Source organism: Barbus barbus, assembly GCF_936440315.1.
Source record: "Barbus barbus genome assembly, chromosome: 16".
Lineage (NCBI taxonomy): Eukaryota > Metazoa > Chordata > Actinopteri > Cypriniformes > Cyprinidae > Barbus > Barbus barbus.
Window position 1 is genome coordinate 20,549,607 of NC_136744.1, and position 21,724 is coordinate 20,571,330.

General features: G+C 36.9%; 1 protein-coding gene across 1 annotated transcript in view; it reads right to left on the reverse strand.

Moving 5' to 3' along the window:
* The window catches only part of LOC306882521 (rho-associated protein kinase 2-like), a 61,754-nt gene that overhangs the window by 4,713 nt on the left and 35,317 nt on the right, over positions 1–21,724 (reverse strand). Inside the window, exons 3-29 of the mRNA XM_079437201.1 lie at positions 19,800–19,900; positions 18,930–19,067; positions 17,845–18,105; positions 16,585–16,729; positions 16,357–16,495; positions 16,154–16,245; positions 14,733–14,892; positions 14,548–14,608; positions 14,118–14,246; positions 13,811–14,038; positions 12,916–13,162; positions 12,728–12,834; positions 12,316–12,475; positions 11,888–12,048; positions 8,973–9,157; positions 8,761–8,830; positions 8,541–8,644; positions 8,089–8,275; positions 7,884–7,977; positions 7,570–7,664; positions 7,267–7,458; positions 7,010–7,178; positions 6,615–6,685; positions 5,006–5,094; positions 4,793–4,871; positions 4,390–4,648; positions 665–878 (exon numbers count right to left, since the gene is read on the reverse strand). Coding sequence (XP_079293327.1) covers positions 665–878; positions 4,390–4,648; positions 4,793–4,871; positions 5,006–5,094; positions 6,615–6,685; positions 7,010–7,178; positions 7,267–7,458; positions 7,570–7,664; positions 7,884–7,977; positions 8,089–8,275; positions 8,541–8,644; positions 8,761–8,830; positions 8,973–9,157; positions 11,888–12,048; positions 12,316–12,475; positions 12,728–12,834; positions 12,916–13,162; positions 13,811–14,038; positions 14,118–14,246; positions 14,548–14,608; positions 14,733–14,892; positions 16,154–16,245; positions 16,357–16,495; positions 16,585–16,729; positions 17,845–18,105; positions 18,930–19,067; positions 19,800–19,900 — 3,937 coding nt within the window. The remainder of the gene's footprint in view (positions 1–664; positions 879–4,389; positions 4,649–4,792; positions 4,872–5,005; positions 5,095–6,614; positions 6,686–7,009; positions 7,179–7,266; positions 7,459–7,569; positions 7,665–7,883; positions 7,978–8,088; positions 8,276–8,540; positions 8,645–8,760; positions 8,831–8,972; positions 9,158–11,887; positions 12,049–12,315; positions 12,476–12,727; positions 12,835–12,915; positions 13,163–13,810; positions 14,039–14,117; positions 14,247–14,547; positions 14,609–14,732; positions 14,893–16,153; positions 16,246–16,356; positions 16,496–16,584; positions 16,730–17,844; positions 18,106–18,929; positions 19,068–19,799; positions 19,901–21,724) is intronic.

A 21,724-nucleotide genomic window follows, 5' to 3' on the forward strand; every position in this document is an offset into this window, starting at 1 on the left:
TACTCACTCCCCCCTCCGACAATTCCTGCCGGATCTGAGACTCGTAATTGCGAGTTTATATCTCACTATTCTGAGAAAACAAGTCAGAATTGTAAGAAAAAAAATCTGAATAGTGAGATGTAAACGTAATTGTGAGAAAAAAAGTCAGAATTGTGAAGTAAAAACTTGCAATTACCTTTTTACATTTTTTTATTCAGTGTTGGAAACGGGCTTCCATACGATACACAATTTAAGATGTGGCAGAAATTACATTGTGGTGAATATAATCACGGTTTTCAGGGAAAAGAAGAAAAAAAGGATTCATGTGTATAAACTATTGAACATGTAATTGCAAAACCTACAGACTTTCTTTTTTTGTATTGTATGTAAAACAGCGGTTTGGGCATTCTGCTAAACTTATAAGAGTCATACAGGAATGACTTGAGAATGAGTAAATGATGACAGTTTTCATTTTTGAACAAACTGGTCTAAAAGGATCTGGGAACGAAAATCAGGCCTTTATGTAATCCTCTTACTCTAGAGACTGACTTTGATGAACAACAACCTGAGCAATGTATCTGAACTAACACAGCGTAAACTCAGGAAATCACAAGATAAAACTGGACACAGCCATACGATTAAATGAATTTTGCTTTAAAAAGTCATGTCGCTGCTTGGTGCTCACCTGGGTTTGCCGGAGGGTATTTGTCGGCTGGGTCTCCTCAAGGATTGACTGCTTTGTACTTTAACAGGAACTCTGGGAGAGGAGCGGTGAGGGGCTTCTGGTGCTGGAGGTTTTTTAGGGATCTTCTTCATGAGACGACTAACCCACTTCTGCTGGTCCTCCTGAGACGATGCTAACAGCAGCAGATTTTTAGCCGTAGACACGTCGTAGTTCACTAGAGACAGATGAAGAAAAGAAGAGCAGATGAGGAGAACAACAAGTGAATGGGACAATTTACTTCAGACGTACAATACTGTTAAAATAGAAAAAAACAACATTCAACTGATTTATACATACATCCATACAGTCATGGCCAAAAATATCGGCACCCTTGGTAAATATGATCAAAGAAGGCTGTGAAAATTAATCTGCATTGTTAATCTTTTTGATCTTTTATTAAAAAAAAATTCACAAAAATCTAACCTTTCATTGGATAAGAATTTAAAATGGGGGGAAATATCATTATGAAATAAATGTTTTTCCTCTAATACACATTGGCCACAAACGGCACCCTTTTATTCAATACTTTTTGAAACCTCCATTTGACAGTTTAACAGCTCTAAATGTTCTCCTATAATGCCTGATGAGGTTAGAGAACACCTGACAAGAGATCAGAGACCATTCCTTCATCCAGAATCACTCCAGAACTTTTAGATTCAGCTCCATGTTGGTGGTGCTTCTCTTCAGTTCACCTCACTCATTTTCTACAGGGTTCAGTTCAGAAGACTGGAATGGCCATAGCAGAAGCTTGGTTTTGTGCTCAGTGACCAATTTTTGTGCTGTTTTGAGGTTTGTGTTTGGATTATTGAGCGGTTGGAAGATCCAAACATGGCCCATTATAGGATTTCTAACAGAGTCAGTCACTTATTGATTTTTTTATCTGTTGGTATTTGATAGAATCTATGATGCCATGTGTCTAAACAAGATGTCCAGGACCTCCAGCAGAAATATAGGCCCACAACATCAAAAATATAGTAGTACATTTCTTTGTACAAATGGTGTGCTTTTTATCCCTGTGTTCACCAAACCCATCTTGAGTGTTTGCTGCTAAAAAGCTCATTTTTTAGTTTCATCTGACCATAGAAGCCAGTCCCATTTGAAGTTCCAGTCGTGTCTGATAACTGAATATGCTGGAGTTTGTTTTTGGATGAGCTAGGATAATTTTTCTTGAAACCCTCTCAAACTACATGTGGTGATGCAGGTGCTGTTTGACTTTTTTTTTTTAAAGGTTTTCTGACCCCAAGACTCAACTATTTTCTGCAATTCTCCAGCTGTGGTCCTTGGAGAGTCTTTAGCCACTCAAACTCTCCTTCTCACTGTGCATTAGAACGGTATAGACACATGTCCTCTTCCAGGCAGTTTCATTACATTTTCTGTTGATTGGAAATTCTTAATTATTGCCCTGATGGTGGAAATGGGAATTTTCACTGCTCTAGCTCTTTTCTTAAAGCCACTTCACTAATTTGTGAAGCTCAATTATCTTTTGCTGCACATCAGAAATATATTCTTTGGTTTTTCTCATTGTGATGGATGATTAAGGGAATTTGGGCTTTGTTTTCCCTCCTGTGAAACAGGAAGCCATGGCTGGATAATTTCATGTTCATAATCACCCTGGAGTGCTCAAAATTGTGAATATGAATGGGAAGATACTTCAGAGATATTTTTCTCATAAGAATTTCTAGGGGTGCCAATAATTGTGTCTAACGTGTATTTGAGAAAAACATTTATTTCATAATGATACCCCCCCCCCCCCATTTTAATTTCTTATTATCCAATGAAAGGTTAGATTTTTGTGAATTTTTTTAAATAAAAGATCAAAAGGATTAACAATGCAGATTAATTTTCACAGCCTTTTCTTTGATCATATTTACCAAGGGTGCAAATATTTTTGGCCATGACTGTATCTGTATTCTGTATGTATGTATATGTGTGTGTATGTATATATATATATATATGTGTGTGTGTGTGTGTGTGTGTGTGTGTGTGTGTGTGTATGTATATATATATATATATATATATACACATATATACATATATACACACACACACACACACACACAGTATCTCACAGAAGTGAGTACACCCCTCATTTCTTTTCATGTAACATTGAAGAAATTACACTTCGCTACAATATAAAGTAGTGAGTGTACAGCTTGTATAACAGTGTAAATTTGCTGTCCCCTCAAAATAACTCCACACACAGCCATCAATATCTAAGCCGCTGGCCACAAAAGTGAGTACACCCCTAAGTGAAAATGTACAAACTGGGTCCAAAGTGTCACTATTTTGTGCAGCCACCATTATTTTCCAGCACTGCCTTAACCCTCTTGGGCATGGAGTTCACCAGAGCTTCACAAATTGCCACTGGAGTCATCTTACACTCCTCCATGACGATATTTTTGGTAGACAGCTGAATTCATGGTTCCATTTAGCACAGCAAGTCTTCCAGGTCCTGAAGCAGCAAAACAGCCCCAGACCATCACACTACCACCACCATATTTTACTGCTGGTATGATGTTCTTTTTCTGAAATGCTGTGTTACTTTTACGCCAGATGTAATGGGACACACACCTTCCAAAAAGTTAAACTTTTGTCTCGTCAGTCCACAGAGTATTTTCTCAAAAGTCTTGGGGATCATCAAGATGTTTTCTGGCAAAACTGAGACTAGCCTTTATGTTCTTTTTGCTCAGCAGCGGTTTTCGTCGTGGAACTCTGCCATGCAGGCCATTTTTGCCCAGTCTCTTTCTTATGGTGGAGTCATGAACACTGACCTTAACTGAGGCAAGTGAGGCCTGCAGTTCTTTAGATGTTGTTGTGGGGTCTCTTGTGACCTCTTGGATGAGTCGTCGCTGCACTCTTGGGGTAATTTTGGTCGGCCAGCCACTCCTGGGAAGGTTCACCACTGTTCCATGTTTTCGCCATTTGTGGATAATGGCTCTTACTGTGGTTCGCTGGAGTCCCAAAGCTTTAGAAATGCCTTTATAACCTTTTCCAGACTGACAGATCTCAATTACTTTCTCATTTGTTCCTGAATTTCTTTGGATCTCAACATGATGTGTAGCTTTTGAGGATCTTTACTTCACTGTGTCAGGCAGGTCCTATTTAAGTGATTTCTTGATTGCGAACAGGTGTGGCAGTAATGGGGGGGGGGGGGGGGGGGGGGGCAAACACTTTCACATTCACAGGGCCATGTGGGTTTGGATTTTATTTTCCCTTCATAAAAGAAACCCTTAATTTAAAAACTGCATGTTGTGTTTACTTGTGTTATCTTTGATTAATATTTAAATTTGTTTGATGATCTGAAACATTAAAGTGTGACAAACATGCAATAAAAAAAAAATAAAAAAATCAGGAAGGGGGCCAATACTTTTTCACACCACTGTATATATACACACACACACATACATATATACATACATACTACATACACGCCTGTGTGTCTGCGCGTTTATGTGTGTGTGTGTATTTATCTTTTTATTTCATGGTTTTCACACTTACTGACTTTTCCGCTTTTGCTGACTTTTATATAGTTTCATAGTACTTTTGCTCACTCAAAAAGTAACTCTTACTTGAATAAATCCTTTAGAACTGAAGAAATCATTTATGACTATATTCCCAGGTTTTCCTGTACTCAGGGAAACCTTTTTTTATTCATTAAGGTAGTACAGAAGAGAGCCCCTTCTCACCTCTGCAGGGAGCGATGACTTCCTCTTTCTTGTCCATGTGGTCTTTGTGGCACTTGATGTGGCATCGTCTGCATTCAAGAGCTGCAGGTGGTTTGAACATGTTCCACAGGGGTTTGGTACAGGCTTCACAGTTAGTGGGGAAGTGGTACAGGGTGGGAATGAACTCATGACCCTTATGGCAAATGTAGCTGGACTTGTCCCCAGGAAGAGGTTCCAGTTCTTGCTCTTTCTTGCTCTCACCCTCATTGGCGTACAAAATCTGGGGGAAGCAATAATAAGCGATGAGTCCTTAGCTTACAGCAGTTATTCTTAGGATTCAAATATGATTTTATAAAACTTCTAAAGGTTTCAAGTTTCAAAGTTCTCTGATACCCTGCCTGTGTTATCTGTGGTACCAATATACCTGGAATATTCTGGGGATCTCTTTGGCGTCAGCGCGATAGACGTCCGTCTGGGTTACCGAACGCACATGGAAAAGTTTACTGTCATGGGAATACCAGAGAAATTAAGACAATGAAAAGATGACCCAAGTCAGTCAGAAAGATAAATGATCTTTTTTACACTGGGACAAAATTAATCTGTATAACAGGTGGATTTAAAGAGTAAAAGGACTCACTCTATGTCCAACACCATGTAAGGATTGGAATGCTCTTTGTCCTGCTCGCTGTTGTAGAAGAGAATCTTCTTGCTGCTCACCACAACAAACTAGAGGAGAGAAAAGAAACAAAAGACTCACTGAATCCTGCATGACAGGGTTGGATGGGATTTCTGATGCAAGGGTGTCAGTGTCTAGCACAACAACCCTAGTGCTTTAGCTCTTGTTTGCAAAGTCACTTGAGGTTTAGGTTTAGTCCAGGTAATGAGTATTTGTCACGAGTCAATAATTCAAATAGAACAGGTTTATAAAATGGTTAAGTAGTTTATTCACTCTCTATAACAACAGTGTAATTTTAGTATTATTGATATATTTTATTATTTTTAATATTTTGAAATCTTATTTTTATATTTCATTTTAATTATAGTTTAAATTGTAGTAATTTTGGTATGTGTGTGCAACTATTGTTTTTTTTATATTTATATTTAGCTTTAATTTATTTTTACTTCAGTTTTTGTTGCAGTCATTTTAATAGTTCAATTGACACTCTATTTCAGTTACTTGCCAAGGCAACATTTCTAATTTTATTGCATATTAATATTTTATTTTATTTTATTTTAGCTTTAATTTAAATTACCAAAAATTATTTTTTAATAGTTTTGGTTCGAGATAACAAAATTGGACACATTAAGAGTGCTTTCACACTAGCACTTTTGGTGCGCACCCAGGTTCGATTGACGTCAGGTTCGCTTGGATGATGTGAACGCTGTCTTCCGAACTTGGGTGCGCACCTGCAAACCGTACCGAGTCTGCTTAAAAACGGTGGTCTAGGGTTCGGTTCATGGGAACTCCGGTAAGGTTTGCTGCTGATGTGAACGCAATCGTACCAAATTGCGGAAGTGAACCGCTATTAATGATGTATTATTTGATAAAAACGTGATTGTGTGTATGTTTCACTCACTTTCCTGACGAGCGTGACTGACGCGCTACAATACCTAATTTCTGATCGCCCTTCAACGTTCTTTAGAGCATTTGCAGTACATTCGTAAGACAGACATAAGTGCCATTATGTACTGAAGCTTTGGTAAACAGCTGCTGGCTTGACGCAAACGAACTGCGGTTCGGACCCAAATAAAATAATATGAACACAGTGCAGCAGGGCAGGGGGAGCAATCGAACTCTGGTTCGGACCTGGCAATCGAACCAAGTGTGAAATCACCCTAATTTAGCTTAATTAATCACTAATCTACATTGCCTTGCACATCCACCATGATGTCATATCATATATGATGCCATAAATTAATTAAAAATCGATCTAACTTAAATGATTAAACAATGAAGATATTAGCAACAAGTTACACTAAGTTATGCTTATGCTTCATTTGTATCTTTGTTCTATTATTATTAAATGTTCATTTTGTTGTAACTTGCTTTTTTTGTTCTTTATTTTCTGACTGACTTTTAATCTTTTTTTTTTTTTTTTTAAATGATGCACTGATTACTTAATTGACTGGTCCATTTTAATGTCATGCTGATGTTAATACTATTGAAATTTTTGAACAGCATAGCATCACAGCGTTCTTAGCTAACTGCTTGTTTTAAAAATGCAATACTCATGTCTAAAACATACCTTCCTTTCCCACCCGAAGCGTTTGGTGTTGTTCCTCACTGGTAAAGACAGCCAACCCGCCAGTCTTGTCTCTGTACAACACAGAGAAAGACATGTATAATAAAACTACATCAGAGAAAAGTCTGTCAAGGGAAAGCATAAGGTCCACGCAAGTTTTAAGAGGTCAAAAGGTCATGCACTGAACGCTATGCAGATCACCTGTAGGGTCAGGCTCTGCAGTGAGGTGAAGGGTGAAAGATCAAAAGCTGAACTGAGAACCAGACCAAAACTATGAAGAAAGAAACGAGGGTGACATGGAACGATGTGAAGAAAACACAAGGAAAGTGAATTAAAAGGAAAAGTTATGAAAAAGGAAAACAGAATGAAAAGAAGTTTGGATAAGGACTTCACAATACCTGGTAGTGACTCATCAGTGTCCATGTCTGGGCCGCTGCTCATACTAGCAGAGTCGAGCGATTGGACGTTAAGAGAGTTCAACAGGCCGCGCAGCTGCTCAATATCACTGTCTTTACTGTCCAGAGCCATCTGCAGCTCAATACGCACCTGAGACTCGTCTGCCAATTGCTGCAGGAAATAAACAAGTTGTAAGAAACAAGCATTCTGGCTATATGTCAAGCAGTGTGGCATTCTTCTGACTGATTAGTGGTCATACCGCTTGCATGTCATTAATTTCTCTCTGGTATTTGATGATAGTGCTGTTGAGCTTCTCCTTCTCGGAACGCAGCTCCAGCTGCAACTTCCTGTTTTCTTTCTCCTTCCTCCTCACATCTGTATCATTTCCACGGCGACTTCCACCACCTCTGACCTCCTTTCTGTTCATGATCTCTGCCAGCTTGTTCACCGCCTAGAGTAAAAAGCCGATAAAATTAAGAAAAAGTAGTTACTGAGGCAATAAATAAAAATCAACAAGTTCAATTAAATGTACGTTTACTACAAGGACAACATTATGGTGTACCTGTGTTTTGAGAGTTCTCTCTGACTGAAGCTGTTTCTCAAGGGCAAGTTTCACTTGATTGATGGACTGCTCTTCATTCTTGAGATTCTGCAGATCTGAAAATTAAAAAAAATTCTCTGTCATCACAAAAAGCCAAATTCAGCCCCTGTGAAACCTGTTACTCAGCTGTAAACCTGTGTAAACAAATCTAAAATGTTTATGTAAAAATTATTTGAAAATATTTTTTATTTTAAAATGTTCAAATTATGTAGAATAGAAAGGACGTAAGAGTTGACGTATTTAGCCGTTATTAGTGTAAGATCTTGGTAACTTACAGTCCTGTGTTTCCTTTAGCTTGTTGTTGAGTTCTTCCTTCTCATTGGCCAGGTTTGCCACATCATTCGTCAATGTGCGATTAGCTTCCTCTAACTGTGGAAGGATGCGACAATTAAACCCAACACCATCCAATGTCAAGACTGCTGCAAATCTAAATGTGATTTCTGTAACAGCGGCTAATAGCTGAAGTGTGGTGTAACTCACTGAGGTGATGGTGGTGTCTTTTTCAGCGAGCTCCTGTCTGTGTCTGGCCATCATCTCTTTGATCTCCAGCTCCTTCATGATCTTCTCCTTCTCCAGGTCGGAATACTGCTCCTCCGCAATGGAGCGTGCCAGCTGCTCCGAGTCAGCTTTCGTTAGTGTGATCTCCAACTGGGCCGCAAGAGAATCCCTGAGAAAAAGATACGAGAAGAAAGTATACCGCATTTAAACCAATATATACACAATACATACTATCAATGTGATTACAAAAATGCTGGTATTTTGACCCAAAAAAAGGTATATATATTGAGATGTTGTAATGAAAATTGTGTTTAAATCCTGTCACTTAAATTTTAATAATGAAAAATTAACACATTTTGCACATTAGGCTTAGTAGGATGTTTTTTTCTGCTTATATATATATATATATATAGATATAGATATAGATATCTCACCTTTCCTCCTGAAGCTCCTGCAGATTCTGTTGCATGTCTTTATAGAGTTTATTTTTCTCCTCACACTCTTCCTTCAGCTCCCGCACCTGTGTCTTATACAGTGTCTACACACAAACGCACATGCGCGCGCACACACACACACACCCACATATATAAAGTCATGTTAGACCTTTGAGTGTTCAGTTTGTTTCTGGAGGGAAAGAGATTTTAGACTTCTTACAGAGAAATACTGCTCTGCCTCCAACTGATCCTGCAGTTCCTTCATCTGTCCATCAGAATCCTGACGCTCCCTAAGATCACATTCACAGAACATTATCTAGTATATGAATAATTTCAATGTTTTTGCAAAAACAGAAGAGGTTCCCAACCACAATCTTAAGTTTTGTGTAAGGTTATGAATATTCAATGAGTTCATATGCATGCATTGCATACTTGCGCAGTTCCATATTTTGTTTTTCCAGGCTGCGTTTGATTTCCAACATGTGGTTTATCTCCTGTTTGAGCTGTTTCTCTGATGTTCGCAGGGTGCTAAGCTGCTGGTTCTGAACCTTCAGGTCATTCTGAGTCAATGTGCGTTTCTGAATCTCTTGCTCGATCTTCAGACTCAGATTCTTCACCTAGAGAGAGAGAAAAAGCAAGAGAGCCTATATAATTTTGTAACAACTTTTATTGTGATGGAAAAAACTATTTTTTGTTTTATATGATAAACGGGGTCAATATCACCATAGAGTGCCTTTCAGCCCTCACATATTTTGGTTTTAATTTCCCATTTGCTTTATGCCATATCATAAAGAGGTAGACACTCAAGTACTATAGAAACAAATTAGCTGAGCTCCCACACATTTTTTTAGATAATGATAGGCCATTATTCGAAGCATAAACCATAAGGTATGTCCATCCTGTCATGTACATATACATTACTGTTAAATACATTTTCATCGCAAAATTAGGATGCAAATTATATTTTCTGAAAGGTATGATGCCCCTTTCCTAAACAGGGTTATTTGTTTGCTTTCAAATCATAAATACATAAGAGATTTTATGTAAACCATGTTTTTAAAGAAACTCATACAATTCACATGTATTTCACACATGTATGATATTTGGATGCAGGTTTTTGTTTGCATGTTATTGCCCCCACACCTAGCTATTGAACACACTGGATTTTATAGATATGATTGAATTATTTAAAATGTTATTGTAAAATATCAAGATGACAGGGTGGACCAGCACATGACGGTGTGGACACATAATGCAGAACACACAATCATGACAAAATATGAAAATGAAACATTTATTCAACTTCTTAAATTATTAAATAATAAATAATATAATTGCATCCTCAATCACATTGATATACTGACCCCTCCCCATTAATTTTCATTTAGTCCATCCTGTCATGAGTCTGTTCACTCTATCTTGTCTAAATGGCTGACAAGGTGGGCATTTTGAGCTTCAATTAGCATATTAGCTTACAACAAACTGACTAGCTAAATATTTAGTCTGCTTGAAGAAAATTTGGTATATTTAAACTTACATATTTTGAAAATACTGTATTCTAATCAATTCTGGCATATTGCCGACAGGGTGGACATGTTAAGCTTGGGAAAAGTAAGCAAACACATACGAAGAAAATTTGTCAATTAACCACCACTAAAGAGACAAAAAAATCTGTTGTCCTGATGTCATTAAAGGGGATGGCCTTTTCTTAAATGGGCAGATTTCCCAAGACGACAGGGTGGACAACCATTCAAGGGACATGGAAAAACTCTTCTTTTTTTTATTAAATAAAAATATTGTGTTTATTACCAAATGATTAATACACTCAAATTGAGTTTAACTAAAAATTAACTAAATATTAATAGAGAACAAACATTTTTAATTTTATTATTTGACTGTATCCTACTCTCATTCAAATTTAATGAGCAGTGGATTGGACAAACCGAAATAACACGCATCCTCTTACACAAAACTAAACAAAAATCTAGAAAATGTATCTAAAGAGCCAATTAATGTTTTTGTTATGAATATAAAAACTTAACCAAATATAACACCCTTTCATAGTCATTTTTAAGTTATCATGGCAAATGAGTTATTTATGTGCAGGACACCAAAAGGCACCCTAGTGAATAGTGATATTGACTCAAACATAATGCTTCAAGTGAAATGACCTGCTCTGCATGTTAAAAATAAACAAGTAAAAACGGCTTTCCATTATAATGCAAAGGAACATGTATATTTAATAATAGCTCAAAATAAATAGATACACTACTATTTTAAAGTTTGGGATCAGTAAGGTTTTTAATGGTTTTGAAAGTCACTTTATTCTCACCGAGGCTACATAAATTTGACTAAAACTACTGTAAAACAATGAAATTGTGAAATATTACAATTTAATTTAAATGTTTTCTATTTCTATTGAAAACAGATGTTTTAGTGGAAACCATGATGCTTTTTTTTCAAGATTCTTTGATTGATAAAAAGTTCAAAAGAACAGCATTCATTTGAAACAGAAATGTTTGGTATCACCATAAATACAGTATCTCACAGAAGTGAGTACACCCCTCACATTTTTGTAAATATTTTATTATATCTTTTCATGTGACAACACTGAAGAAATGACACTTTGCTACAATGTAAAGTAGTAAGTGTGCAGCTTCAGCTTGTATAACAGTGTACATTTGCGGTCCTCTCAAAATAACTCAACACACAGCCATTAATGTCTAAACAGCTGGTCACAAAAGTGAGTACACCCTTAAGTGAAAATGTGGACACCATTAAAACCAATACAATTCCCATTATAACCATTAAATCCATTCCATTTTCTATTGTGTTTTGGGCAGGGTTCTATTGTTTTTTTCAGCAAGGAGTATAAAAGTATTTAAAGGGGACCTATTATGCAAAAATGACTTTTATAAGCTGTTCGAACAGTTGTGTAGCCGCAGTGTGTGAAAACAACCAGCCTATAATGTTAAAAATCCACCAAGTCATTTTTTTATAAAACCAATAAATCATAAACAGTCTCTCCAAACGAGCTGTTTCAGATTCTCCCTCTGTTCACGTCACCGAGGGGAAAAAGTCCCGCCCATTTGTGACGCTCTCTGTCCTATTAGCATAAACACAGCCCCTGAGTGAGGAGCTGCTGGACTCCATTACTGGAGTTATATACAATGTCAGCACCAAAAACATACTGACCCCAAATGATTTTTTAACAGTATTGTAAATCAATAAATAAATGCAAAACACAGTTTCATGGCCAGTAAGAGACATTTACAGCCAGTAAATTTTCTCAATTTACTGGCCACCTGCAGTTGTTGCAAAAATACATTTATATCCTCCACACACACCTCTTCTATCAGTCTCTCCTTGTGTCGTCGCAGTTCCTCTAGTTTCTGCAGTGACTGTTTATAGTCACAGTCAAGCATGGAGTTCTTCTTCTCCAGTTCTAACACTCTGTTCTCCACACGCAGTTTAGAGGAACGTTCCTCCTGCAGCTTCTGTTCCAGCTCTACGTGAACACACAGACAGACAGACATGTTAACCAGCCATAAAATCTTTGTTAAATGTTTTAGAAAACCAAAAATTCCTCAATCAAATCTCATTCAATGTAGCTCTTGACTAAACCACCAAGTCTAAATCTAAAACACTGTATGTGTATTCAACATTTAAAAGTAAACTTTCCTGTCAAGCTGCCTGTTTTAATAGAAAATATGGAAACACACAAGTAAAAATTTTTTAATTTCAATTCATCTTTAATCACTTTAAACTCTCATACCCTTCACAGCCTCGGATTTGGCTCCTTCAATGGACTCGCTGATTTTACTCTTGTCAGCAAGTCGAGCTTTTGTGGCCTTGTGTGCTGCCTCCTCCTGCTCCAAACCCTGCTGCAACATCTTCAGCTTATAGGTCATGTCAATCTGGTTATTGCTCTTCTCCTATTGGGTGCATAAACCGAGGGGGAGGGACATTAGAAGAGCGGTTGGACATAAAATGCAATTAACGGAGTAAACCCCAGTAAATAAAGTCTGTAGCTTTCTAATAGCCATTTGTTGGCAACATTATTTCAGCTGGGAATGACCAACACTGTGCGAGGAAGGCATTAATGACGTTTGAATCCACGACCGTAGCCTATAATGATGTCACAACTGTCTCAACAAGGAAGGAGGAAATGAGAATGATTTGTTTACCTTTTCCAGGTCTGTAAGCTTCTCCTGAAGTTGCCTCTTCTCCGCCTCAGCTTTAGATAGTGCCTGTCTCACCTGTTTCACTTCCTCCTCCAAACCAGAGATGCGTGCTGCAAACAAGAGGTGGAATGTGGTTGAATATGGTTGAGCGTGAAATGAAAACACATTCAAAGCAGAGGATATGCACTTACCCTGTAGATCAGAGATAGTCTCAGAGCCCTGGGTTTGCTCTCGTTTTTCTGTGTCCAGCGCAGCCTGCAGGCTGATGTTCTCCCTCTCTAGCGTGAGTTTGCTGTTCTCTAGCATGCAACATTTGTCCTGCAGTTCTCTCACGTGAGCCTCCAGCTGCTGCAGCTGTTTTGAGCTCTCTGTCTGAGTTTTACGCAGCCGCGCAGCAGCATCGGATTCCGCCCGCAGTAACGCATTTGCCTCATCCAGCTGCCGGAGAGAGAAAGAAAGAGTTTATAATAAGGAATGACGCTATGTTTCTAGATCACTCTGTTACTTGATCACACAGGAAAAAACACACAGCCTTCTGTTGTCACAAGTATAAAATATTCACATAAATGTTTAATTTCCAAACCATAAAAGTACAAATGTTAAATATACATTTATTATATATTATATTAATTACAGTTTAAACGTTTGGGGTTGGAAATCTCTTTTGCTCACCCAGGCCGCATTTATTTGATTAAAAAATACATTAAAAACAGTAATAGTGAAAAATTATTACAATTTAAAATAACTTTTCTATTTTAATATTTAAATAACTGTCTTCTGTATTTTAAAAAGTAAATTAGTCATGTGATGGCAAAGCTAAAATTTCAACTTCCATTATTCCAGTCTTCAGGTGTCACATGATCACTCAGAAATTATGCTTTTTTTTCAGGATTCTAAGTGAACAGAAAGCTCAGATACCTTTTTTTTTTTTTTTTTTTAAATATCACATAATTGTCTTTACAGACACTTTTGATCAATTTAATGCATCCTTGCTAAATAAAAGCATTAATTTCTAAAAGCAAACAAAGCAAAACCTTACTGAGCCCCAAGTGTTTTTTTTTTTTTCTCTCTCTCTAACCCACAAACCTGTTTCTGCAGGTGGATGTTCTTCTCATTGGAGATGTGCGAGTTCTGGTTTTTCTTCTTCATTTCATCCAGCTGATCCCTCAGACTGTTCACTTCATTCTCCAGGCAGCGTTTGCGGTCGGCTTCACTCTCTGCCCTGCGGTGACTCTCTACGCCCTTGTGCTGTAGGAGAGCTTTTTCTCTCTCCAACTGTCTCAGAGTCGTCTCCAACCCTTTTCTGCTATTTATCTATAAGCACATGTGGTAACTTTACTGTATATTCCTACACACAAATTGCTAAGATCTCAGAGATGAAACACCCTCTCACTTCTTCATCAAGCTCTTTGGTGATCTTCTCCAGGCGGCTACAGTTGCTTCTGTATTTTTGCTCCAGCTCATCTTTGGCCTGCATTTCATTGTTGAGCTGCTCTTCTAGCGAGTGAAGTTTCTTCTGGAGCTGAGTGGAAAATCAAGCAATTTAATAAGGAATAATCTCTTAACTTTATAAATCACCTAACAACATCTATATATTAAGCAGAGAGAAAGTGAATACTTACTGCTAAATTGTCCTGTGGGAAAAAAAAAAAAAGTGTTATAACCAATGCTACAAGAAGCACTACTCAGTTTAAGTCCAAGTCTCATATTAAGTCTCTAACCACCAGGGACTACTGTATGATGTAAATCCAGTCTCTAAAGAGCATAATGCAGTTAAATTAAATGTATAAGCTGACGAAGGTGGGAATGTGTCTGTGTCGTACCTCTGTCTTGGATGCTGAGTGTTCTTTTTTCATTGCTGAACTGTTAACAGCATTCAACAACCTACACAAAAACAGGTAATCTGTGATATTAGTTAACTGGTTTTGCATCAGGACAAGAAGTACAGATCCAACACTGTACCAAGAAATAGTTTATTGTACAAAAGTGAAAAAAAAAAAGGTCTTACTGGTCTTCTTTAAAGTAGGTGAACCCCACAAAAGGTAGCTGATTGCCAACGAAGGCTTTGGTTGTGGGAAAGGTCTCCACGTCTCCTTTATCTTCCTCTATCTCATCGAAATTACTGGTGTCTATGTCACTGCTCAGCTCTGGAACCACAGGTGCTGCAGCTGGAGAGAGAATAGACAAAAAAGGGTCACTGTGTGTTTATAACAGCTGATGTAAACAACACTGATAGTAGAGATGATAATAATAATAATAATAATAATGCTCATAAATGTACACTTCTACCTCACAGTCTTGCTTTACTTATATATAGTATACTTATAGTTAAATCTGTCAGTAGGTTAGTTGTGTATAGGTTTATAGTGTTTTTTTACTTCATTGTTGTATGTCTGTATTTATGTAGCACCGTGGTCCTGCGAGGCACGACATTTCGTTCCACTGTATGTCCCCACATGTAGCGGAATGACAATAAAGCTCAACTTGAACTTGCTCTGTCTTTAGTTGGGTAACACTGGAATACGAATGTGTATTGAGCACAGTTATTATAGTTTTAGAACTTTTTCCATTTTGTTTTTTTAAATATTTTAGTTTAAATAGGTTTGATTTAATGGCACATAAAAAGTTGAGGCGTGCACTAATATTAATACTAAAAATATTTTCTGCAATTTTTCATAGTTTCTAAAGAGGGATCTTTTGAAAGAACACTTCTGATTCAAAGAATGATATCAATACCCCTGTGAAAAAGTATAAAATTAAAAATAAATGTGTTATACTCTCGCACAACATCCAAACTAACTAAATGTAATGTTTTTGGACACTTTGAAAACTAAATCCAATCAGCTGAACTTTTTCAGCTCTTCTGACCCACTTTAATATGTAATAAATATTTATATCGTCCTTGAAAAATGGTTTAAGTGTACTGCTGAATGTACTAAAAAGCATTTATGGTAAACTACAAAAAAAAAACTTATTTTCATTTAATTTTTTTCAATCAAAACTCGTTTTATTTAAACACATTTGTAATAAAACTGCAATTTGGTACATTTAAAAAAAATAATAAACTATATTAACGTGCTTCAGTATGCCAAAATGATGTGCAAAATGTTCACTTTAAAGTAGAACTTCTAATTTTACAAAGTGCACGTCTTTAAAAAAAAAAGTTAAGAAAGGTATTTAATGACATTTATTTAATTTTATTTAATTAATATTATATTACCTGCAAGAAGAGGTTTTTTTTTTAGATTTGTTCACTTGTGCACTTTTTCCACAAGGGCAATGTTCCATAAAGACAAGAAGGTGTTTGAGAAATACATATACTCACTTTATTAATTTTTGTTAAATTTAGTTTGACAAATTCCATAAACATTTTTATAACTTTAAAAACACACTGTAAAACATATGCAAGTATGATGCACATTTACTCACTCTCTCTAATGGTGCTGAAGGTCCACTGGTCATTTTTAAAGAAAGGATGCTTTTTAATTTCTTCTATGCCATTTCGACCCAAGCGAACCTCCCTACCAAATGCAAACATCCACAAATACATTTAATCAGACAGGCATGAACCCTGGCAGTTGACCATAAATATAGAAATACAAGTACATTTATCTGTGCATGTAAAAGCTCACCTATCTGTTAGGAAGGCACAAATGATGTTTTTGGCTTCTTGAGAGATCTCAATGTCATCAGGAAAGTTAAGAGAGTTCTTATGGTCCATAATCTTACTGTAGGTCCCCACCAGAGAATCAGCGTAAAACGGTGTATCACCTGCACCCACAAACATTTATCTAACTTAATAAATCAATACCACAAATGTACAATTTAGGCAAACGCACATATTCACATTCCTGACTCACCAACCAGCATCTCGTAGATAAATACTCCCACTGACCACCAGTCACACTCGCGTCCGTAGTATCCATCCCCTCCCTGAGACTTGAGAACCTCTGGCGAGATGTAATCAGGGGTTCCAACCGCAGTGTCACAATGAACCATCCCCGTCTATAATCAACCAACCAATCAATAAGTCAACCGATAGGACCTTTGTCGATCTAGGTCTAGAGACTCTACATAGCAATATATACAATTTACAAAAAGTAATATCACATTACATTAAACAAACTGATGTGTACTGGCACTAATTCAAACATTTTTCTTAGTGTGTACTTCTGTTTCTCTACTCTAGATGGCACTATAATATCACTAAACAGCATGTCCGGCCTAGTTTTTGTGGCTGTAATGTGGCACTAAACTGCAGGGTCAGAATTTAACCAGGATTTGGGGGAAATAACTGGCAATAAAAGTGACAAAAATGCCCCAGATATGCAAAATGTGGGGCAAACAAAACATGTCCCTGTAGTGAATTTCATATATTAGTATCTGTTACATAACATTTGATGTATTTCATAACCTACTTTAGGACTACCTAGTCTTGAGTTCAGTGCCCCAGCAGACACAGTAGTGATCAGATACCTACAACTTCAGAGATGACCGTTGTTGAATAACTAGAAATATACTGATGTTTTTATCGCTTGGATCTTTTTTCATGACTCCACCAAGCTCATAACATTTAAGTATCCCAGACCCGTATATCCAGTATTTTACAGCTATTGCCATATTGCTATTACCACATGTGATAGAGATAAAGCAGAAAATGTACAGGACAGGAAGACAATGTAACCTTCAGTGCATCAAACACAACTGAGCTATTTGTGCTGATATCCTATAAAACTACAACAGATGGGTGGGTGGGGGGTTGGCTGGCTGGCTGGCTACATTTAGTCTTTAAATCAACAAACTGAGCATTTTTTAAATACAACAGCTTCTTAGCCTCAGTATGACCCTAAGACCTCTGAACCCACCTGAGGTCTTCCTCACTCAGACATAAAGGAATGAGAGGAAGGCTTAGTTTTTCTTTGCTCCTTTGAGCTTGGACAAGAACTGGCATGTATGTGTTCAAGGTATTCGTCATGCAATTACATCCAAGAGTGACCTAAAAATTCCAGCACTCAGGGTGAAAGCACCCGGTCAAAAGCTGACCAGAGCGAGCCCGAGGTTTTGATGAGAGTCCGTGAACTACTGAAACTTGGCATTGCAATAACTGGTTACCCTCTTACCCCATCCATTTTCATGCATGTCCCAAAGTCAGCAAGTTTGAGGTGTCCGTAGCGGTCCAGCAGCATGTTGTCTGGTTTGATGTCTCGGTGAATAAAGCCCATGGAGTGGATGGCGTCCAGAGCCAACACAACCTCAGCAGTGTAAAACTTTGCCCACTTCTCTGGAACGTCGTATGTACTGGTGAGATTGACAAGATCTCCTCCTGGCATATATTCCATTACCATGTAGAGAGAACGGTCATCCTGGAACGCACAGCACAGCTGAGGGAAAGACGAGAAAGAATTGAGAAAAGAGAATTATTATTATTAATTAATTTATTTTTGTGTTGTGCTCAAACTAGAGATACCCTGATATATTTATGGTCCAGTAAACCTATCACATAATTTAACTTTTAGTATTTTAACTGGGGCACCGACTCATAAATAATATTTTTTTGACGACAAATTAAAAGGGTCCCATTTGATTTTAAGAATTATGATTGTAATAATTATAATAGGAATCAGTAAAAATATACACTATCATTTGGGGTTGTAATGTTTTTTTTGTTTCTGAAAGAAACCTCTACTGCTTACAAAGGATGTTTTATGTGATACAGTAAAAACAGCAAAACTATGAAATATAATTAATTACACTTTAAAATAATTGTTTTCTACTTTAATATAATTTAAAATGTAATTTATTCCTGTGATGGCAAAGCTGAATGTTCAGCAGGTCTTTGGTGTCACACAATCCTTCAGAAATCATTCTAATATGCTGATTTGGCTCTCAAGAATCATTTCTTGTTATTATACAGTAAATGTTGAAAACTGCATGATATATTTAAATTCTTTGTAATAATGATTCTTTTGATCAATTTAATGCACCCTTGCTGAATTAAAGCATTAATTTATTTACAAAAAAATCTTACTGTTCTCAAACTTTTGAATGATAATGTGCATATTGGATAGTCATGTGATATTTAACGCTTGGAAACGGCATATTCCTAATATTCATAGATCAAACCATAGTGAGTATTTGTGTGAAAAACATTTTTGCACACGTGAAAGGACAAGTTTTTGGCTTTCAAAAAAGATGTGCGTCTTACCTGCACGACCCATGGGCTGTCAGCAAATGCCATGATGTCACGTTCCTCCCAAAAGAAGGCAGAATCTGAACGTTTGATCATTTCAAACTTGCTGAGCACCTTCATTGCATACACCTTCTGAGAGGCCTTATGCCTAACCTATACAAACACACAGCCAGATCATAAACATCATCACATACCTTCTGTAAGAATACTAGTGAGACGTTCACTAATGCATTACTAACAAACTACATTATTCAATTTCTAACAGGCCTTGTGCCTCACTCCCAAAACGATTTAAAAATAAAACTAATAAATATTCTGTGAGAGGCTGTTTTGCCTTCAACACAGACAACCCACACTTTAAAGCACCCTCTGTTGTTGTGCTTTAGGCATGACGCACCCACACAGCCCCCATCAGACAACTGACAGAGGAGAATACTGGGTAATCATTTTGTTTGTGTTTGCAGGCTTGTCCAGACGTATCCCACTGCATCTCTCCACTGACTATCACAAACACACACCCCGAGTGACGACACAATACAAAACTACACATACTCTCTTTTTTTATATCTGACACGTAAATACACAATTACTTGAGGTCCCATTTGACAGGAACCACAAAACTGCTTGCAGTATTTGTATGAATGTGCGCATACTTAACCCATCCATACAGACAAGCATACTGATACCGCAGATTGATTTAGCAGTGTAAGTGCAAATAAATTGCCTTTGCGCTAAATTTACTGATTAACTAGCCACAGGATTATAACATCAGACACAAAAGAAAGAAACAGTGGGAAAGATTTGTAAGTTTTCTTAGCGTTCAACACATGGGCTGTACATTTAAATGCATCCTGAAATTCTTTCAAAAACACAGTATTTCCTTACCAGCTGGACTTCTCCGAATGCTCCTCTACCGATCACCTTCACTCGTTCAAAATCATCTGGCTTCATCTGGAGCTCCCTTATTTGGCCCATAACCTTCTCATCTGTACACACAACACATCAAAATCACATTTCCTTGGTCCTGTCATGAACAGCCAGATTTAAGTTTTCCGGTGACATGTGAGGTCTGTTAATAGTAATGACTGACTGATAAAATTTGCATGACAAATAATAATAATAATAATATAAAAATTATTAATTGGCCAGTATTCATCTACAATAACCCTTAATCAGGATAGTGCCATGTTTAATTTTTAACAGAAATGAAAAAGAGGCTGTGCGGAATGGAAGTACATGCATTCAATGGCTTGTACTGTTGACAAAACATCTTTACTGTTGACAAAACATCATAAAACAGACTTCATTTAAGTTGTGAGCTGGGAAATTTACATGATTTAGGACCTTTATACAGTACAAGCCATTGTAAAGACGTTAAATCTATCTCTCGCTGCCGCATTTTCATTCAATTCAATATGATGTCTAACCAGACTAAGTTCCATTGGCCAATTAACTGAAGTGTTTTTAAATATTTTTGAGTAATTTTTTGCATAAACCTCATTTGTTATCATTCTAGTTTTTTGTCATGGGAAAATGACAATGGATATATCTATATATACACACACCCCCCTCTCTCGCGCTCTCTCTATATATATATATATATATATATATATATATATATATATATATATATATATATATATATATATATATATATATATATATATATATATATATATATATATATATATATATATATATATATATATATATACAGTATATATCTACATCTATCTATCTATCTACCTACCTATCTATCTAGTATTTTAAACACACACACATTAAATTATAATTGGCCTGCAAAGAAGATTCATTATAATATTGTAATTTTTCTGACAAATGGCCCTCCCACTACCCCACCCCAACAAATCTTCAGTATATACTTTAAAGTTCAGTAGTTATTCATCAAAACTTTGAGCATGTTTAGTGTGAAATCAACATCAGTAATGACAATTATCAAAGGCCAGTGCAGAGTGTTCGCACAGTCTGGATGAGAGGACTGTTGAGTCACACTCTCTCTTCCAAACCAAACATTATAATGTCCATACAGCCCTACTGGTCTCCATGACAACAGGCAGAATCAGGAACAAAATCGGGACAGAATGTGATAATTAGTCAAAAGTTTAATAGCGCATGAAGAGAACACAGACACAGATGCATTCACACAGACATGGTACTGGCCACTGAATTGAAACAAATATCATTGATAACTTAAGAAAACAAATTGAATACTAAATTATTGGGAACAAATGTCATATTAGATAAACTGTGTTGAAAATATAACATGTCAGCATCCATCCAACCATTCTCTAAGGATGCACGATATTATCGGACCGATATTGGAATCGGCTGATAATGGCTTTAAAATGTAATAATCGGCATCGGCCTGATATGAAAAATTATGCCGATATGTCTTGCCGATAAGAGTAATACATTAACTCACATGTGCTCAGCGTGTGCTAACGATTAGATCACGTCAACAGTGCGATTAGATCACATTAGCATTGTGGCTGATTCTTGAAGCAAAGTTTTGCCTGAATGGTGATTGGATTCACTGTTTTGGATCGCTGCGTTTAAACTGAGAATGCACGTACAGAATGACGTATTCAGTGTATGATAGGGTAAACAGTAATGCCTGTTTCACACTGGATGCGCAAGCAGAGCGGAGGCAGCGCCTAACTGTTTAGACTTGTTTAGAAATTATCGATGTGAATTGATGGGACACAGTACATGCTGTGTAAAGTGTAATTGGATTTAATAATTTAATTGAAAAAGTAATCTTAAATCTAACAAATGCCTCTAGTTTTATT